Source organism: Macrotis lagotis, chromosome 8 (genome assembly GCF_037893015.1).
Source record: "Macrotis lagotis isolate mMagLag1 chromosome 8, bilby.v1.9.chrom.fasta, whole genome shotgun sequence".
In the NCBI taxonomy this organism is placed as follows: domain Eukaryota; kingdom Metazoa; phylum Chordata; class Mammalia; order Peramelemorphia; family Peramelidae; genus Macrotis; species Macrotis lagotis.
Genome location: NC_133665.1, coordinates 4,100,647 through 4,122,036, shown reverse-complemented (window position 1 = coordinate 4,122,036; position 21,390 = coordinate 4,100,647). Strand labels below are relative to the sequence as shown.

Below are 21,390 nucleotides of genomic sequence, written 5' to 3'. Positions count from 1 at the left end.
ATTTTTGTACAAGCGATGTTTTTACCCTTTTTTCTCATCTCTTCAGGTTATAGACCCAGTAGTGGTACTGCTAGATCAAAGGGTATGCACATTTTTGTTGCCCTTTTGGCATAGTTCAAAATTTCTCTCCAGAAAGGTCGGATGAGTTCACAACTCCACTAACAATGTAATAGTATCCCAGATTTCCCACAGCCCTTCCAACAATAATCATTATCCTTTCTGGTCATATTGGCCAGTCTGAGAGGTATAAGGTGGTACCTTAGAGAAATTTTAATTTGCATTTCTCTAATAAGTAATTATTTAGAGCAATTTTTCATATGACTATGGATTGCTTTGATCTCATCTGTAAATTGCCTTTGCATATCCTTTGACCATTTGTCAATTGGGGAATGCTTTTTAAAAAAAAATATGACTCAATTCTCTATGTATTTTAGAAATGAGTCCTTTGTCAGAAACATTAGTTGTAGATTGTTCCCAGTTTACTACATTTCTTTTGATCTTGGTTACAATGGTTTTGTCTGTGCAAAAGCTTAATTTAATGTAATCAAAATCATTGCTTTTAGTGATGTTCTCCATCTCTTCCTTAGTCATAAACTGCTTCCCTTTCCATAGATCTGACAGGTAAACTAGTCCTTGATCTTCTAATTTGCTTATTTTTTATGTCTAAATCCTGTATCCATTTGGATCTTCTCTTGGTATAAGGTGTGAGGTGTTGGTCTAAGTTTCTTCCAAACTAACTTCCAATTTTCCCAGCAGTTTTTTATCAGAGAGTTTTTATCCCAATAGCTGGACTCTTTGGGTTTATCAAACAGCAGATTACTATAATTGTTTCCTGCTAGCCTATTCCATTGGTCCACCACTCTATTTTTGATTTGAACCCAGGTACTCCTGACACCAAGGCCAGTGCTTTATCAACTACGCCACCTAGCCGCCCACCACTCTATTTTTTTTTTTAGCCAGTACCAGACAATTTTGATGACTGATGCTTTATAATTTTAGATCAGGTAAGGCTAAGTCACTTTATTTTGCACTTTTCATTAAATTCCTGGAAATTCTTATTTCTCCATATGAATTTTGCAACTCTTTCTAGCTCAATTTTTTTTTGGAATTTTGATTGATAGAGCCCTAAACAGGTATTTTAGTTTTGGTAGAATTGTCATTTTTATATTAGCTCTACTTATCCATGAGCAGTTGATGTTTGCCCAGTTATTTAATTCTGATTTAATTTGTGTGAAGTGTTTTATAATTGTTTTCAAAAAGTTTCTGAGTCTGCCTTGGCAAATAGACTCCCAGGTATTTTATTTATATTGTCTGAGTTTACTTTGAATGGGATTTCTCTTTCTAGCTCTTCCTGCTGTATCTTGCTAGTCTATATAGAAAAGTTGAGGATTTATGAGGGTTTATTTTATATTCTGCAACTTTGCTAAAATTGCTAATTGCTTCCAATAGTTTTTTGGATGATTTCTTGGGATTCTCTAGGTATACCATCATGTCATCTGCAAAGAGAGTTTTGTCTCTTCCTTCTCAATTCTAATTCCTTCAATTTCTTTTTCTTCTCTAATTGCTGAAGCTAACCTTTCTAATAAGATAGTGTATAGTAGTGGTGATGATGGGCATCTTTGTTTCACCCCTGATCTTATTGGGAATGCCTCTAGCCTCTCCCCATTAAATATAATGCTTGTCGATGGTTTCAGATAGATACTGCTTATTATTCTAAGGAACAGTCCATTTAGTCCTACACTCTGTAGTGTTTTTAGTAGGAATGGATGCTGTATTTTGTCAAAAGCTTTTTCAGCATCTATTGATATCATTTAATTTCTGATGGTATAATCAATTATATCAACAACAAACCTAACAGTTTTCCTAATATTGAACCAACCCTGCATTCCTGGGATGCATTCTACTTGGTCAAAATGTATTATCCTAGTGTTAATTTGTTGTAATCGTTTTGCTAAGATTTTATTTAAGATTTTTGCAATCTGGGGCAGCTAGGTGGCGCAGTGGATAGAGTACTGGCCCTGGAGTCAGGAGTACCTGAGTTCTAATTCGACCTCAGACACTTAATAATTACCTAGCTGTGTGGCCTTGGGCAAGCCATTTAACCCCATTTGCCTTGAAAAAACCTAAAAAAGAAAAAAAGATTTTTGCATCTATATTCATCAGGGAGATAAGTCTATAATTTTCTTTCTCTATTTTAACTCTTCCTGGTTTAGGTATGAGCACCATATTGGTTTCATAGAGTAAGGCAGAGTTCATTCTTTCCCTATTTTCCCAAAGAGTTTATATAGAATTGGAACCAATTGTTCCTTAAATGTTTGGTAGAATTCACTTGTGAATCCATCAGGCTCAGGGCCCTCTCTTCAAAACAGACTTCTAGGAACCTTGGAATCACTGAGCAGAACTGCTCACTGTTCTTGGTAGCTTCCAAAATTTCCTCAGGGGAATTTATGACCATTCTGGGTTTTTCTACCCTTGCTGGTGTCTATAGACAGTTTGTTTTTTGTTTTTTTGTTTGCTTAGGATTTTACAAGGCAATGAGGTTAAGTGGTTTGCCCAAGGCCTCAGAATTAAGTTTAAGGGTAATGGGTAGAAGTCACAGAAAGGCAAATGTCAGTTTGATAAAAACTTACTGATCAGAGGCACATCAAGAGTAATTAGCATCTCATCACCAGAAGTTGTGCTCACTTTGGTAGCACATATATACCTATCACCAGATGTTTTCCAGTGGAGGTTATACCATTGCTGAGAGAGGATGTAGGACTTTTTCAGGTTGACCTAGATGACCTAAATCCCCTCCCACTCTGATTACAAATAATGACCAGTGGCTTTCTAACTAAACCCTGGGATTGGAATTAACTAACCTGGAATCTCTTTTAAGTATATATAAGTGTCTACAAAAGTGGGAATCAGTGGATGAGAACTGCACTCTCCACTGCCTCTCTGTGGGACACAAGCCATTTACAAGGGAATAAAAGCCCTCCAAAAAAAAAGCAAAGCCAACTGGATTCAAGTAACAATGAATTAGTTTAGCTAAAACCCACTATACTTTATCCCCTCCTACTTTCCTTGTGGCCCTCTAACTCAGAACTTAAAGTTGCTTGGGGTAAATTTACAAGATCTTTTAATAGGCCTCCTTCTCCAAAGTGGTAATTATATATATGAAGCACCAGGTTCTTTCAGCAGCTGTGTTTGTTGTGGGATGAGATTTTTGTGGACATTTTCATTGTTTTGCAGAATCTCCTAGATGAAATTGGAGGACAAGAACAAGAAGTGCAGAAAGTATATGATTATGCTCAACAATACCAGCAGGCTGTGAAGGTGAGATTTAAAAATCTCCTGATAGTTTTATTATTAAGGTATGAAAGCTATAGTTTCAGGGCAGTCTTTAGATGGATATATAAGGGATACCAGAGATCAATCTGGGAACCTTACTGATCTTGTTGGCTCACTAGTATCTGTTAATTTGCCTAGGACTATGAGTTAGAAGCTGAAAAACTAAGATCCCTTCTTGACCTGGAAAATGGAAGGAATATTCACACAAACAAGAGGGCTAGACTCCAATCACCTGCGGCCAAAGTAAAGGAAGAGGTAAAAACGTTATCAGGCAGAACTTGGTATGGTATTCACACAGAGTCAAAGCAATACTTGGTCAACCACTACAATAAATAGTAAAAAAATAAGGAAGATGGTCATTCAACTGCATTTTGTACTATTTAGGTCACATCTGAAGTTCTCTGTTCAATTTCAAGAATCATTTTTTTTCCATTTTTGCAAGGCAATGGGGTTAAGTGACTTGCCCAAGGTCACACAGCTAGGTAATTATTTAGTGTCTGAAATCACATTTGAATTCAGGGCCTCCTGACTCCAGGACCGGTGCTCTATCCACTGTGCCACCTAGCTACCCCTCAAGAATCATTTAAAAAAGGACAGTGATATTGACAAAAAGTGGGACTGTCAGCGAGATTGAAAAAACTGAGGATAAAAAAACAAAACTAAAAGAAAAAACTGGGGATAATAACTGGAGGGAAAAAAACTTAAGTTATCACATGTTCCCTACATTCATCTTTGAAAAGGATTGTCACAGATTTATTCTGCTTGCCTCCCAAGGAAAGAACAAAGTCTAGTGGGTGGAAGTTATAATGAACCTTATTTCAATTTAATATGAGGAATAATTTTCTAATAATTGGAGCTGTCCCAAAATGGAAAAGAATACCTCAGTAGGCAATGTCACAAGAGGTCTTTAAACAGAGAATCTATGGAGGATATTGTAGAAGACATTTTATACACTGGCAGGAATTGGATTTCCACTCAATTCTATATTATCTTTTTAAGTAATGACACTATTATCTCAGTAAGGAAAATCTGGATGTAAGAAACAGAGAGGGTTAAGTTTAACTACAAAAAAATTTACTATTAAATTTCCTTAAATACCAAGCTTTCTTGGTGCACTTAAAATTATTTAAATATGGCAAATCCTCAAAAAATTCCTAGAATAAGTGTGTTGTTTATAGTGACAGACATTGTAGGCCCTACTTTTATATTCCCATAGTAAAGATGGATGGTACTCTCTAAGTGAATGACTAAACTAAAGCCCTAAGAGTGGAAGCTCATGTGTACATAGGTGGGTGTGTGCGTGTGTCTGCTTTTATGTGCTATCTACCTCTAATCTAAGATTATCACACTTCATTGTCTTAACTTCTCTCCATAAAACAATTGTTTTCTAGGAGGCTTTTCTTGCTGCCAAATTCACTGAAGTTAATGCTGTCAATAGACAAAAATTGCAAAATTTAGAATTTGCCCAGAATCTTCTGAGACAGGTATGTATATATGTGTGTGTGTATAAAATATAAAAAATATGGCTTAATTTAAAAATTTAAATTTAAAAACCCTAGGCAGTTGAAGTTATATTTTCTTACTTCAAAATAGCAATCTGATTTTTCATCACATGTTGCTATTTTAGAAAAATAAGCTACTAATAGTCATCCTTAGTACTGCTCTGTCAAATTAGATAATGCTATGAACAATTTAAATATCTGATAGCTATAAGAGAAGCTAACATTTACATTTAATACTACAAATCTAAGGAATACTATATCTGTACATGCTAATAAATCCAAGGAATCTTGTAGAGATTACAAGAAAATTTGACAGATTCCTTAAATTCCTTAAAATGTCTCAAGTCAACTAAAAAGTAATACCATCAGTGTTTTTTTATGATGCATTTTTTTTTCCAATAACAGCAGCCAGAGATAGAAGTAACACATGAATCCATTCAAGGCAAAGAACCAGTGACAGAAGAAACCTGGAGAATTAAGAAAGCACTAGATGATGAGACCCAGCGTAGACAGCAGCTAGAAAATGAAGTCAAAAGCACTCAAGATGAAATCATCATCCTGAAAAATAAAAAACCCCAGGAATCTGTGATAAGAAAAGAGGTATTAAAAAAGGTACCTGATCCTGAATTGGAAGAAAGCCTCCACAGGATGCAGCAAACTCTAGCTGAAGAGCAGCATAGAAACAAAGAGTTACAAGATGAGTTAGAGGACATGAAAATAAAGCTACGCTCACTGGAGCATGAAACAAGGGAAGGGGGTCAAGAATACGTAGTTAAAGAAGTATTGCGTATTGAGCAAGATAAAGCCCAGGCTGATGAAGTCCTAAAATTAAGAGAGGAACTAGAAGAACTGAGAAGACAGAAAGGAACCCGAGAAACTGAGATCATTCTCTTGCAGCAGCGAATTGCTGCCCTGTCTGAGGAAAAGAACAAAGAGCAGGAGAAAGTCACAGAGAAGGAAGTCGTGAAACTACAGAATGATCCCCAACTAGAGACAGAATACAGGTTGCTCCAGGAGCAGCAACAAAAAGAGAGTGACCAAAGGGCAAAGCAAGAAGAAGAGCTCAGTTTCCTGCAAGACAAGCTCAAGAGATTGGAGAAAGAACGAGCCATGGCTGAAGGAAAAATTACAGTCAAGGAAGTGTTAAAAGTGGAAAAAGATGCAGCAATAGAAAGAGAAGTCAATGACCTCAAACGTCAATATGAAGATGAAGCATCAAAATCTCGCTCCAGTCAGAGAGAGAAGACTGAACTCCTCCGGAAAATCTGGGCCCTAGAAGAGGAAAATTCCAAAGTAGTTGTGCAAGAAAAAGTACGTGAAATTGTCCGTCCAGACCCCAAAGCTGAAAGTGAAGTAGCCAATCTCCGTTTGGAACTTGTGGAACAAGAAAGAAAGTACCGAGGTGCAGAAGAACAGCTAAAGAGCTACCAAAGTGAACTGGAGGCTCTTCAGAAGCGAGGTCCCCAGATAGAGGTGAAAGAAGTAACAAAAGAAGTAATTAAATATAAGACTGACCCTGAGACTGAGAAGGAACTTCAGAGACTCAGAGAAGAAATTGTAGACAAAACCAGATTGATTGAAAGATGTGACTTAGAAATCTACCAATTGAAGCAAGAAATTCAATCCTTGAAAGATACTAAACCCCAAGTGCAGACCAAAGAGGTAGTTCAAGAGATACTCCAATTCCGTGAAGACCCCAAAACCAAAGAAGAGGTAGAATCCTTGAGAGTGAAATTATCAGAAGAACAGAAAAAACAAGTAGATTTAGAGAGAGAAAGGTTATCCCAAGAAGACAAAATCAAACAAAAGGAAGTGGAACTATCACAGGTAAAGGAAAAAGTGGTTGAGCAAGAAGTGGTAAAATATGAACAAGACCCTGCCATGAGAGCTGAGGTAGATTCCTTCACAGAAAGCATTGACACTGAACTGAGGCAGATTGACAATCTTCGAGGAGAACTTCGAAAATTGCAGCGGAGAAGGGCTGAGCTGGAACAACAGCTAGAAGAGCTTGAGAGAGAACGACAAGCTCGAAGGGAAGCTGAGCTCGAGGTCCAGCGGCTGAAACTTCGGCTAGCTGATCTGGAGAAGGAAGAGGGGGAGACCAAAGAAAAGGTGACCCTAAAGCAGAAAGTGGTTCTCCAGCAGGACCCCCAGCAAGCAAAAGAACACTCTCTTCTCAAACTCCAATTGGAAGAAGAAAAGCACCGGCGGCAAATACTGGAGAGTGAGCTTGAAGCCCTGAAAAAGAAACTCCTTACTCTTGAGAAGATGGAGGTCAAAGAAAAAGTGGTCTTCTCAGAAAGTGTTCAAGTAGAAAAAGGTGACACAGAACAAGAAATTCAGAAATTGAAAAACAGTTTAGAGGAAGAGAGTCGGATCAAGAGAGAGCTGGATGCAGAAGTGAGCCAGCTAGAAGCCAAGTTATCTGAACTGGAATTCCATAATTCCAAGTCATCCAAGGAATTGGACTTTTTAAGAGAAGAGAACCACAAACTTCATTTAGAAAAGCAGAATCTACAAATGGAGACGAGAAGGCTACAATCAGAAATTGAAATGACCACAACAGAAACTCAAGATTTAAGAAACATGACTTCAGTGGACTATGGAACAAATTTAGACTCTAGACTCTGGTCCCTAGAAAGAGAGCTGGATGATCTCAAGAGGATCTCCAGAGATAAAGATAATGAGATTGATGAGTTACAGAAGCGACTAGGGTCAGTGGCAGTTAAAAGGGAGCAGAGAGAGAACCATTTACGTCGCTCCATTGTGGTTATTGATCCCGATACTGGTAGAGAGCTTTCCCCAGAAGAGGCCCACAGGGCTGGTCTCATTGATTGGAACATGTTTGTAAAGCTTAGAAGCCAGGAGTGTGACTGGGAAGAAATATCAGTCAAAGGACCAAATGGAGAGTCTTCTGTGATACATGACAGAAAATCAGGAAAGAAGTTCTCTATTGAAGATGCCTTAAAAAATGGAAGACTAACTCCAGCTCAGTACGATCGATACGTTAACAAGGATATGTCCATTCAGGAACTAGCCGTCTTAGTGTCTGGGCAAAAGTAGACATAAAGCTTCAATCTTTTCAAGCTAATATCCTTCCTTTCAACTGTCAAAAGCAGGAGATCGGTCATGTCTCATCAAAGATGCTACTGTTTCTACACTCTGCCTCCAATATGCCCTTAGCATGTATACATTTTAGTTACTCTCTTGCAGTAATGTCGCTCAGGTCAGAGCTTAATGTGGTTACAAGCAGAAGGGCAACTGGATAAGAATGAATGAATGAAAACTTGTCCCCAACCATTAAGCCTATTGATTTGCCTGGAAATACTCCCAGAGAAATACTACTTTTTAAAGAAATGGGTTTAATTAATAAATATGCACTTTTTTCTCCTCTATTGATAAACACTCTTCCTTTCAATATATCCTTTTTTGTTTCCCTTTGAGACTTTCTCCCATCTCTCTTCTTGGAATAAAAGTATTCCAAAGCTATGAAAAGTTGATTTAATCAAGCCAGAGAAAAAGGGTATAGAATAAAGTCAGGAGCTTTCAGGAAAATGCCATAATAGTAGCACAAGTCTTAAAACCAACCAATTGATAAACTTTTCAAAGATAAAAAGATGTTCGTTCTATATACACTTTTCCATTTAAATAACTTAACATAAACAAAATTACAAATATTCTCATTCCTCTACTATTTTGGTCAAAAATCTTAAGTTGTTACTCTGCTGACAAGAAATACTGGATGTTTGCTGGAAAAAGTGAAAAAAAAAAAACAGCAGCAGCAAATATAATAAACAAATAGAATTAGATTCAACTAGTATTTTTTCCTTAAGAAAATATGATATATAAATATAAAAGTGTTTTGTTACTGTAAAATTAAAGCTTTTAATAGTAAAAGAAGTTTTCTATAAACAGTGGCAGCAGTGCCTTATGAGCCTCATAGCATTTAGATAAAAAACATGTTGATTATTTATCAAATGAATATCCAGTTATGTATATCTCATTTATTCTGTATGAAAATGGGAAATGATAGGGAATTTTATTTATAGTATGAAAATAAAAATCTGGTGGCTTGAATTTTGTTTATCTGATACCCATTCTTTTTACCTTATCCTTTTGAGAAAACTCTCCTCCCACTTCGGCTTGGCTTTCAGCAAAAATGGTTATTCCTTAAAGTTCAATACCTTTGAGAGTCACTCACAGGAAGAAAAAAACTCCCAATTATAAATTTGATAAAATAGAAAAAAATGAAAAGAATGTTTTGGAAACTTTGAAACAATTTATTGAGTTGCTTTATACAAGATTAACAATTTTCCCACCACCCCCAATACCAACAGTCCCTGCACAAAAGCTGCAGCCCCTTTTACACTAAAGAAACTGCCATACCCAGTAAGTGCTCAGAGACTCCCCTCACCAAAGGAAACATCAACAGCTGCTACATCCAGGGCATACAGCCTGGGATGTTCCATTTTCCATCCTTTTGCTACAGTGTTAGCCTGTAGCTCTGCCTTGCCATGGCTCTGTTTAATTCATTCACTCGTTCATTACCACAAGTAAAGCATAAACAAGAAAAAGAAATCCCACAGAATCCCCATCAAAGAAACATTTCCCTGAGGCAAGAGGCATCACTAGATTCCTAAAATGAGGGTATTCTGCTCCAGCTACAAACTCAATGGTATGTGGTACAGAGGGAGCACTGGCAGGAAAGCAAAGAGAAGGAGTGGGACTGGTAGGTACCTGGGAGAACTCATGGGAAGGGAATTCTGGAGAATCCCATCTGCTCAGAGTCTACTGATAACTGCTCTGTTTTGAGCTCAGCAATACAAATCTCATCTTTGGCTCTTTTGCTACTACCTAAGGAGTATTCTGTAAACAAACTGGAAATACAAGTTTTAATTAAAAAAAATACAATAAAGTGATCTTAAGGAGTCGCTTAGCTTGAATTTGAAAGGTGTCTTGGGTCTGACCAAAGCAAGCAAATAAAAGTATGAGCAGAGGCCTACCAGTGCAGCTTGACAGAAGGTCTGTTGTTCCTAGATGCAAATTTGGAAAGACCTACAAGCCTTTCCTTGAACAAAGGATGAGTTTTTGATAGTTTGTACATTGTAATTTGGAAATTATAAGAATGAATCTAAATAAAGGAAAACTGGAAACAACTTAGTGTTTTCACACAGTGTGTACAATCAATTTCAGTGCCACAGATAATGCTGTTCACACTGAAATTATCTGACTTGAAACTCAGTCTGAGTAGCCAGTTCAAACATACCTTGTAGCACAAATTTCACAGGAATAAGAAAGCACTTTTTAAATTCTTGTGAAAGAGATAGTAATTAAGAGTGAACAGGTTGGCAATTTGGAAACTGCTCTTCAAGCTAAATGCCCAGTTCTGGCTGGTGCCTAACCATCTGGCCTTTGATTGACTCTCCAAACCTAACTGCATATTACCCTTAGTTAATGCATAGACCAATCAAGTACCTGGAGTTTCCAGGATTTTGAAGCCTGTGTCCATTAGATGAACACTAAAGAAGTCTTTTATTGAAGTTCTATGACTGCTGATTTCTAGGAACAAAAAAAAAAAATGGAATGTATATCAGTGACTCTGAACTCCTCACGCCTACCCACAGAGATGAAAATTCTGATCAAGAATGGCTTCTGGGCTCTAGAACCCATATACATAAATGCTGAAAGAACTGGTGCTCTTCCTGGATTTGGAACCAGGCTCTCAGGATCCAAATCACCTTCAAGTCAGAACAGTGCAGCTTTCAATGTGCAATCATGAAAAGCTCAATTAAATATAAATGGATATTTCTTAAATACAGAATTATTTTTTTAAAAAACAAATCTCTTTTCAGGAGCAGATAGAGGGCTAAAATGGATGTGTATTATCTAATTTTGCTCCACCATAAAGGCACTGGAATTATGTCTTCCTATACAGGTGACATGTGAAGAACAGTCCCATCCTATCCAATGCATTTAATGGTAATAATGAAAATTGAGCCAAAAAAATAACTTTGAAAATCCTATTACAATTGTTCCAATGCAATCTACAGAGGTCTTTTCTATAAAGAGCTTCATTTTCATGTTCAGGAGAGAAATTGACTCTTTCCCTCCATCTCCCTTTGCACAATGAGCATATAAGGTCATCTCCTTTATATAGTCACAAAGAGACAAAGCTAAATTTTCCCCATCATGCTCCAGCATGGGTTTTCTTTTTGTTGAGCATACAATTTAAAAATGAGGACACCATAACTGTCCCAATCCAGAGGCAGTGATCCTACTGTAGCTCGAACAGACCACCATCTTGTGGATTGTCATGAGGTATGGTAACTGAATACAGATGTTCTTGGCAGATTTAAAATATAGATTAAAAAATGATCTGCCACCCTAGTGGAATCATTACACACACACACATTTACTCTCATACCCCAAGTCCAGCATTTTCTCCTTTTTAGTATCTGCCACTTCAATCACTGTCAAATGACCAGTTGTGAAGCACAGAGCACCATAAGCATCTTTATAAGAGCACGAAGCTCCCACTAACTCTGAGGCATGTGCCAAGAAACTCAGAGCTCACTCTTTCTCCAGCTGTTAGAAGAACTCTGTTGGCAGAAAGAAAGAATATAGTCAGTATCCAGTCTTCCAAGACCTACTCATTCAGGTTCTGCCTTGTTCTAGATTAGCTTTTCTTCTGCAGATGTCACAATTTCCGTTGCTGCACATTGGTCCCTTTCCCATGAAGCTGAGAAGCATCTGAAAGGAGACAAGCAAAAAAAAAAGCAAAAATACTTTCAGAATATTTGATTTTCAATATGAATAAGTATATAATGAATAAATCACACAAACACACACACACACACACACACACACACACACACGTGTCTGAATGTTAGACTCCTAGAATTCAAATGCCTAAGAAATAAAATTTATTTGACAATTCCTATTAGTAGCAGAAATCGTAGTGAATATAGTAGAGTTCTGGGAACTATGAAGACAGGTGTTCTTGAAGTATCAAATTCCCATGAAATTTGAATTTGCACCAGATCTAGAGCTATTCCAATTCTCCAATTTCAACTACACCCACCCCTCCCTTAGGATGCTGGGATTCCACAGTGTAGGTATTAAGGTTTAAAAATCTTATTAAATGTAAAGTATTAAGTTGAAGTTCTTTTCTTTTCAAGCACACTTGACCTCCTGTAAAGATAGAATTATAAAAGGTACTACAAATCATAATACATATCAAGAAAAATTAAACAAAAGTACTAAAAAAAAAGCAAATACACAAAAATCACAAAGCTAAAATGAAAAGATAGCTTTTAGTTTTAAATTATTAAAGACTTAGTATTTTAATCATCACATCTATCTGAAGTGCAAAGGAAGAAAAAAAGTTTGTTCTTTATAAAATATACTAAGGGGAATGTGTAGTTCAATAATTCTTGTTCCATTTTAATCTTAACTCTTCATTTTTTGTTAATCCTGTTGTCCCAACATATACAAGCTTCCAATAAATATATCAATTATTGGATTTCTCAGACTGAAATAATTGTTCCCGAAGTAACAGGGACTCCCATGATCCCCTGCTCCTTAAATGTCATTTTTTAAACTTAAATCAGACAGTTATTCCCTAAATCCCTCATCTACTGCTAAGACAAATAGCCTGTGCACAAATTTACTAGGGGTTTTTTTATTGTTTCTGATAGAAAAACATGGGACCAAGTAAAAAACTTCACATTTTGTCTTCTTGGAAAAGTCGATTGTATGGTTTTAAAATCAGTCTTCACTAAATATCTGAATGCTAATAAATTATACCTGCTTTTCTTCTATCCATACCTCTACTATAAAGTATTCTAAGGATCGTTCTCCAAACAAGGATCAGAATTAAGTAGGAACTGGTGACACATATGAATATTTTCCAATTATCTATCTTGCTGTTTCAGTCCCTGTATATTTGTTGAGAGGAGATAAACAATGCCAACTGGAACTTCACCCTTCACAGTCAGTCTTTCTACCTCCTTTCCAAATCCCCTGTGATTAAGTCACTGTCAAAATCAAAAATCCTCTTCCCCATCCCTTCCTGTCAACCTTATTCATATCAGTCCTACTGTTATATCATCCATTGCCTTTTTTTGTATCTTCTAAAAATAATGCTCTATTGTTAATATATTTTTTCATCCTATAACTTTTCTTTCATACTCTTGTGGTTCTTCCACTTACAGCAATCTGATTAAGCAAAGCATTTCATTATCCTGACTTATATATCTTCTTGAGGACTGTGTATGCTTCAAGTGCTAAGCAAGGAGGAAAAGGAAATGCTTTAATTTTTCTCCCAATTACCACTTCCTGATCATTTCCAAACATCATTCATCAACTTCTCCTTTAAGGTTCACTCCATTCATAAATTACACCCAATTCAGACCTAGTCATCTACCAGATTCCAGGTCATTCTCCCTCCTTTTTCAACAATACTTTATTTACTGTATTTTCCATTCTGACAATCACCAAGCAATCTGGGATTTCAATACAAAGATGCTGCTAATCCTTCAAAACAATGGTTTCACCTACATTATCAATTCAAACTATTGTGGCTTTCATCTTTACTCTCTCACAGCCACATCCAGGTCATACCTTCAACTTCACCATCATTGCTAACTGTGCTACTTCCATGATTTTGGATGCTGCAATTTCTTCTCTGATTCTAACTTCCTAATCCTTTTATCTCTGTTTCTGTCTTGTTCCATACCTACATCTTTATCATGCTTCCTAGCTCCTCTATTTCTTCCTGCTCTCTCAAGTTCCTTCTCTCTCCTCTCTGGCTTCACTTTCTCACCTTCAGTCTTGAGTCTGTGATTAACTAACCAAACTATATGCACTTTCTTTTACCCTAGAATCTCTTGCTCTACTTTGGCCAAAAGTCATTCATGCCCTGCCAATTCTTTTTTTTTGGGGGGGGGGGGCGGTAAGGCAATGGGGTTAAGTGACTTGCCTAAGGTCACACAGGTAGGCAATTATTAAGTTTCTGAGGCTACATTTGAACTCAGGTCCTCCTGACTCCAGGGCTAATGTTCTATCCAGCTAGACCACCTAGCTGCCCCCTGCCAATTCTTTACCCTAGATATCCCCCACCAACTATTAGCTTTCTCCACAGCTATTCATATACTAATGAAGGCAGCTAGATAATTCTCACAACTCTGTTCCCTGGGTCTACTACAAATTTGTTGATGTAATATTAACTGGGCCTCACTACAACAATCCCTTTGCCCCTCACTACTGCACTACAATTAATTATTCTAAATTTTCTCTTCTCCTTAAACTCCCTATACTTCCCTCTCTCTCCCATCAACCCCTAACATAAAACTTTATTTCCCACTTCCCTGGAGACTACCATGAGCTCTCCTGCTCTGTATCAAGATTCTTTAACCTCTTCCATTTTAAATATTTAAATGGGAAAAACTGAAAATGACTTTTTTTAATGTCTTCTTCCCTTGTCTAAAACTCTCCCATATCCTTAAATTTCACTTGACCCTTCTACTCCCCAAAGCTACTATCCTATGTCCATTCTCCTTTTCAAAGGCAATCTCCCTTAACAAGTTGCTACACTCATTGTATCTTTTTTCACACTGACCAGCCACCTCTCAAATTCTTGTAATATTATATCATCTAATATCTAAAGGCTACTCAAATTGTTATTTCCAAGGTTATCCATGTCTCAATAAATTTTTTGCTCTTTTCTTAGACTTTATATTAATTACACCTCTCAGTTGCTTTTGTAATTGAACATTCATTTCATTGATACAACTTTCTTTGTTCTTATCTATCTGAGTACATCTCAATTTCTTTGTTGGATCATCATCCATCTCTGTCTATTTAACCTGTATGAGTATCTTTCACAGTTATATCCTGGGATCTTTTTTTTCTCTTTTGATCCCAACAGCTCCCAAATGGTTTCAATACTATCTCTACACAGATGACAAATCTTTATACCTCCCCCTAATCTCCATTCTGAGTTCAAGAATCCTAAACTGACTGTCTAATACTTTCAACTGAATGTCCCCAAATTAATATGCTAACAATGGAAATCAGCTCCCCTCTTCTAAACCCTATTTGCATTATGGATATAACACATCTTTTCTCAATAATCCAGATTCACAACTTTTTAAGTCATCCTTGATTATTCTCTCTCCTTCACATTCCATAACCCAATTTGATGCCAAATAGGATCAATCCTGCTATATAACACCTTCCCCTAAGGTGTACATCTTTCCCCTCTTTGCAATAACCTTCTAATTGGTTTCTCTGATTCGATTCTCTAATCTTTCCAATTCAGTCTCCTCATATCTGCAACAGGTCTAAATGATACTTCCTCCTGTTCAAAAATCTTGGTTTTCTTCCTATTGTCTCTAAGGACAAAATACAAGCTTCTCAGTCTGATATTTAAAATTCTCCAAAATATGACTCTTTTATTTTTTCCAAATTTATTTTCTATTTTTTCTTTCTATGTTCTAACCAAATTGACTATTCTCCAGACTCAACATTACATCTTCCATTTCTATCCTATTCATATATTACCTATGCATATACCTATGCACTTTCTGCCTCTGCTCAGAACTTCCAAATTTTCTCTTCTCCAAGACTCAACACTAAGATGTTATCTTTCTTCCAAAAAGCATCTTTCAATATTCTCAATAGTATACTGATTTCCCTTGCCTCAAATTACCTCACATTTACTTCTCTATTTACATTTCCAACCCCTGAAGAACATAAACTCCCTAAGGGCAGAGGCTGTTTTCTTTTTGTCTATGTATCCTCAGTGCTTAGAACACTTAAAAAATGTATACAGCTTCAAAAGATGGGGGTTCATACACCTATGAAAGGGGTTCAAATGTCAGGCTAAGTAACAACTATTAATAACCCTGGAGTTATCTTCATTTCTATATTTTCTATCACTTTCCATAACTAGATTACCAAGTCTTGTTGATTTTACTTACACAATATTTCTTGTATATATTCCCTTTTCTCCACCTACATGGCTACCATCCAAGGTCAGGCCTTCATTACAGCCTCCCTGATCATTATAAAAGCCTTAATAATCTGCTTCCAACCTATCTTTCCAGTTGGATTTCCCATTATTCCTTTCTCAATACCCCAATTTCCATATTTTGGTCTCTTTGCCTTTTCACAAGTTACACGCTTCTGCCTGGAATGCTCTCCCTCTTACCTATTAGAATTTCTAGCTTGCTATAAAACTCACAGCTCAAGTACCACCTCCTACATGAGGCTTTCCTGAGTTTCTTAGTTTATTAAATATCCTCCCTTACAAAATTACTTTGGAGTGATTTATCTGTGAGTATATTTTTCCTCTAAAGTGGAATGCAAGCTCCTTACAGATTGAAATCTATTTTGTTAAATGAAAGACCCTATTAAGATTTTCATGCAATTATCCATGAAGGTGATAATGAGTATCTGTATTAGAATGGTGACAGAATAGAGAGGAGAGTATATGAAATAATAGATACAGAATAGCTAGGATATGGTAACTGAATGGGTAGGAGAATTGAATGAGAGGGAAGAATCAAAGATAATACCAAGGTTGTGAATACTGAAGAGTAGGTAAACAGTGATAAAGTGGACAAAAATAGTCAAGTCAAAAGAAGAAGCAAGTAAAGCATCAGGATACAGGTGGTAAGCTCAGTTTTGACCATGGTGATTTGATATGTTGATAGAGACACTTTGCTAACCTTAGAAGACTTGGGGTCTACAGCTCAAGAAGAGAATAATGTACAAGATACATATATAGGAATAATTAGTGTAAAGGTGAAAATTGAAGAAATAAGCATGAATGAGATGGTCAAGAAAAAGAATATAGAGAAAGGAGAAAAGGAGGCTAAATATAGAATTTTGGTCAAACCCACCTTAAGGGATCAGGAAGAAGATAAAGAGTCATTAGGAATGTCACCTCCTATTTAACCTAGGCAAAGAAAGCTCTTAACAGATGAAGTATAGATGGTATTTGCAGACAGGCCTTAGGAGATTTGCCATGACCTTACTGGCCCCTATGGGGATAGTGCACTGCCTCCCCTTCTGTTCTACTGAAAAAAGCAAAGGAAAAAGTTGAGATGAGTTCCCAGTGCTCCATGGAGCATCTCTACTTTTAACAAAGGCAGCCTTGCCTTTTACTTAAAGCCCAAAATCTAATGACCATGTCATAAGAGAATGTATTAGATTATTAAACATTTAATCTAAAACATAAGGCTGAAAGTGCATCAAAAACAAGTATAACTTTGATCAAATTATTTCATGGAGCATTTATAAGGAGTTAATAGGAAAAAATTATAAGACCCTTTAATATTTCTATTTCTATTTATAGTCTAATCAACTCTCATCCACAAGGCCATAAAATACTTTTAAAAGAGCTTCTGAAACCTTATTAATCTTTGAATAAAATATCAGAGATCAAACCAGTGAAGACAAGGTAAAGTAGTGAGTATTTTGGAGCTAGACAAGGGACGTAAAGGGTGAAAAGGTAAGAAATGATACGCAGTGCTCATGGCAAATAGACTATCTGACAATTACCTGGCAAACTCTGCGGAATATGGGTAGACAAGGCAGAGTGTGGGAGAGGCGCTGCATGGTGCGGGCTGGAGTGCAAGCCAGCCAGAAGACCTAGAGAGAAAAACAAAGAAAGGAGGGGGAAGAAAAGAACAAACACACATATTGAAGACAGAAAATAGAACAGTAGCTATTGCTATCAAGAGAACCCAGAAAAAATTGATGAGCCACTTATGATTGAGAAACCCCAAATCAAAATTAGTAAAGCTCTCAAAGTAATATCCCCAGAGTCACATACCAGAGACACAAAACATGAACACAATAGCAAAATTATTTGTTGTAGGCATTGAGTTGTACCTGTTGGACTTCCAAAGTGCAAAGAAGGAGAAGCACTTACTGTGACTTAGGCCATGGTGGAAAGTTCCAGGAGCAGGGCCTGTAACAATGGCATCCTTGGAGACTCCTGCTTTGGGAGACGAGTCTGCACTAAAGGAGATCACATGGAGAGGGAAAGTGTGGAGAGGAGATAAAATCCCCAATGGTGTTGAGTTCAGGCCTCCGGACAGTTTAGAACTGCTGGACTTATAGGATGGTGACAGTACACTTAAGGAAGAGGAGCTGGTTAGCAGTACAGCTCCACTTGTTCCTTTCTGGGAAAGGAATACAGAAAGTGGTCAAAGTTCAGGCACTTAACAATTCTCCTTCACACACACACACACACACACACAAATACATGAATGACATAAAAAACAAACTAACATGAACTTCCTTTACATGGAAGTAAACCAAATGTAAATGATCCTTTAATGCTAATTCCAAATCCCAGTCCACATATACCTCAAACAAAATTCAATAGTTTAATTCAGCCTATCGACCCTCAGTGAACCTACAGATTGTTTCAATCTATTCAACAGAATTAACACCATATACCATAAATATTTTCCCAGGAAAATAAATTTCACTACCCTAGTGATTTTATAAAAACTGTTTTTTAGGGGTGGCTAGGCTGAGCAGTGGATAGAGCACACTGGCCCTGGGGTCAGCAGTACCTGAGTTCAAATCTGACCTCAGATACTTAATAATTACCTAGCTGTGTGGCCTCAGGCAAGCCACTTAATCCCATTGCCTTGCAAAAAAAAAAAAAAACCTAAAAAAAGGCACAACTTTTTTTTCCTCTCCATATGTTTTGACTATATGCTCTTCATATAATGCTGCTAAGAGTCAAAATAATCAAGTTCAGTTTTTATAAGCAAAGCTAACCTCCCCCCTCAACTGCCCAAAGGATTTTCAAATTAATACCTAAAAATCATACAAAGTTTCAGTTCCTTCTTCACAAAAGGTTAAATTTTAGATAGCCCTTAGAATTGCAGCCACAAACTGAAGCAATCATTGTAACAAATATAGTATTACAATAATATCAAAGCATAAAGTTTACTCTAGAGCTAGATTTCTGAGAGCAGTTTATTACCACGTGAGCTTCAACTCAGATATAGATGGGCATGGCAAGAATTGCATTCAACTGTAATACTCACTGGCAAGGAGGTAGATGATGTAGCACTACTAACCACAGCTGGCTTAAGGGAAGAGGTCAATAACTTGGCCACCCCCTGTGTCCCACCACTAGAATCTCCATTTGGACCACCAGGTGGTGCCACTAAAGTCAGCTTCTGGGAAACTGGAGGTTTCTTCAATGTAGAACTTGATACTGGCCGGCTGGAAGGCTGGCTAGAGCAAGAAGCTTGTATACCAGAGAGTGAGCTCCCAGATGCAGAGCTCTGGACTGAAGATACTCCAGATGAAGAACTGCTAGAAGAAACCCCATGTTTAGAGATAGAGCCAGCAACAAAGGGAGACTTGTAAGATTGTCCTGAAGAACTAGATGAGTGCTTTCCTGTATAACTCAAAGAGGTTGTGGAGGAGCCCGGGCTTTTATGAGTACTACTAGAAGCTGGGGACGATGAAGAGGGAGTTGCAGAGGAATGGAAGCTTGGACCTTTGGTCGATGTCTTGACCTGTTGGAGGAGGGATCGCTGGGAAAGAGGGGAGACAGCCTTTGGGCTTTGGAGCTTATTAACAAATGAAGCTGGGGGGGTGAAGCTTTTCTGCTGCTGACTACTCGAATGAAAAACTTTAACCTGGGGTGTGGGCACCAGAGATGATGTTTGTGGTCCATGAGATGTCCGTGGCAAATTATGGTGCTTAAATTTAGACTGGTGTGCTTCAGACAAGGTTTTACTGGGGGAAGCCTGGCAAGAGAGCTCTTTGAAATTAGAATTATCTGTTTTTTTCTCCTGAGAAGACTGCCCCAGTGCCAGTGCCTGTTCAGCCAAAAAATTAAGAGGTGACTGTAGCGAGCTAGCAGGTGATGGAGCAGAAGAATTGGACTTAGGGAAGTTTCTTTTTTCCTCAGAACTTGTAAGACATGTTACTTTATCTGTAGGGTTCTTTTGGGGTGCATGAAGAATGAATTCAGGACTCCCACTTGCTCTACTGTTCAATGCAGCCAATTCCTTGGACACTGCTTCCAACGAAGGGGCTGGATTATGAATTAAGTCCTCATCCAGCGAGTCTTCCAGGTTGAAAGAAACAGGATTAGCAATATTGCTGGATGTTTGAGAAGCACCCAGAGATGACAATTCCCTGGCTGAAGCACCAATGCTCAAACCCATTCCCTGAAGCTGCTCTGAAGGCAAAGCAATTGAGCCACTGGACTGTCCTGATGGAACTGAAACCTTCTTATCGGGTTTAGTGGAGGAATCCTAAAAACAAAAACCCCCCAAAACCAAAAATACCGATCATTAGAAATTATTAAATATCCATTGGAAAAAAGGGACAATGAACTAGTTGTGCTCCTCTATATGATAATAAAAAAAAATACAGAGGTCTACACTTCTCTGATACTTGTCCTGGATTTTGTATATTCATGTGTGTCCCACAACTATGTAGTGTGATAAGATGTAATAGAGTGGAAGCAAGGGGAATTTGGAATCATAACTGGATAATCCTGAGTAAGTCATTTAACCTCTCTTGACTTCAGTTTCTTCACCTACAAAATGGGGGTTATGATAGTTCCTATTTCACAGAGCTGTTGTAAGGATCAAGTGAGAAAACTTAAATCACTTATAGGTCAGTTATTATTATACCCTCTGACCCTGAAAAACAATGGAAAAATCTAGCCTATAGCATTTATACAATTTTTGCCCAAGTGTGACTTCCCTGAGGGTAAGGATTGTTTTTTGCTTTTCAATGAATCCCCAGCTTTTCACCACTCTTGGGCACAACTGAAGTACTTAATACATTAGTAAATGCTTTTGGACTGAATGACCCAAGAATTATTCTAAATTAACATTCTCCTACTATTTCAAATTTATACAGCACCTTAAGGTTTGCAAAGCACTTTCTTCACAACCCTATAATACAAGTAACATTATTCCTATTATACACAGAGGAAACTTACACTAATTAATAGATATGGGCTGGTATTCCAACCCAAGCTTCTGACTCTATTTTTATACTCTTTCTCTACACCTCAGTATATCTCTTAAGAGAATCACTTATTTTCCTCACAGTTTACTTAGCGAAATACTATCATGATTCAAAATAAGATGAGAAGAATGTATTTTAAAATATTTTAGTTTTTAATTCATTTTTTAATCATCCTACTTTTCCATTCTACTGTTAACATGATGAATCAACTTTTCCCCTGATGCAATTCCTAGACATACAGATACAGAACAACAATATCAGATTATGTATTTTGACTCTTCAAAAGGACTTTCAAATCTGCCAATCATTTTTTTGCCAAGGTTTTGAATTTTTCAATTGTCCCCCCTCCCTCCCCCTTCCCCCCAACAAAAGGCAACCTGATAAGTATTTACATTGTATCCATGACATGCATGGATCAATACTGAATGTGTTGAAAGAAAAAATATATCCTTAAGGAAACAAGAATATATAAACATATATATATAAACAAGAATAGCTAAATGATGTTAATACTTAGAACAACTTA

The 21,390-nt window shown here is 37.2% G+C and overlaps 2 protein-coding genes across 5 annotated transcripts in view; one reads left to right on the top strand and one right to left on the bottom strand.

Annotated features, from left to right (window-relative positions):
* PPL (periplakin) overlaps nucleotides 1-11,568 on the top strand; it is a 52,899-nt gene extending 41,331 nt beyond the window's left edge. The window contains exons 19-22 of the mRNA XM_074196308.1: nucleotides 3,235-3,318; nucleotides 3,472-3,588; nucleotides 4,725-4,817; nucleotides 5,241-11,568. Of these exons, the coding sequence (XP_074052409.1) occupies nucleotides 3,235-3,318; nucleotides 3,472-3,588; nucleotides 4,725-4,817; nucleotides 5,241-7,898 (2,952 nt within the window). The 3' untranslated portion in view covers nucleotides 7,899-11,568. The remainder of the gene's footprint in view (nucleotides 1-3,234; nucleotides 3,319-3,471; nucleotides 3,589-4,724; nucleotides 4,818-5,240) is intronic.
* Nucleotides 9,095-21,390, bottom strand: part of UBN1 (ubinuclein 1) — a 37,919-nt gene continuing 25,623 nt past the window's right edge. For 3 of the 4 annotated variants that reach the window (XM_074196310.1, XM_074196309.1, XM_074196311.1), the window contains 4 exons: nucleotides 18,911-20,137; nucleotides 17,776-18,028; nucleotides 17,403-17,492; nucleotides 9,095-11,585 (listed from right to left, as the gene is read on the bottom strand). In XM_074196310.1, the coding sequence (XP_074052411.1) occupies nucleotides 11,533-11,585; nucleotides 17,403-17,492; nucleotides 17,776-18,028; nucleotides 18,911-20,137 (1,623 nt within the window). In that variant the 3' untranslated portion in view covers nucleotides 9,095-11,532. The remainder of the gene's footprint in view (nucleotides 11,586-17,402; nucleotides 17,493-17,775; nucleotides 18,029-18,910; nucleotides 20,138-21,390) is intronic. The other variant, XM_074196312.1, reaches the window with a different exon arrangement.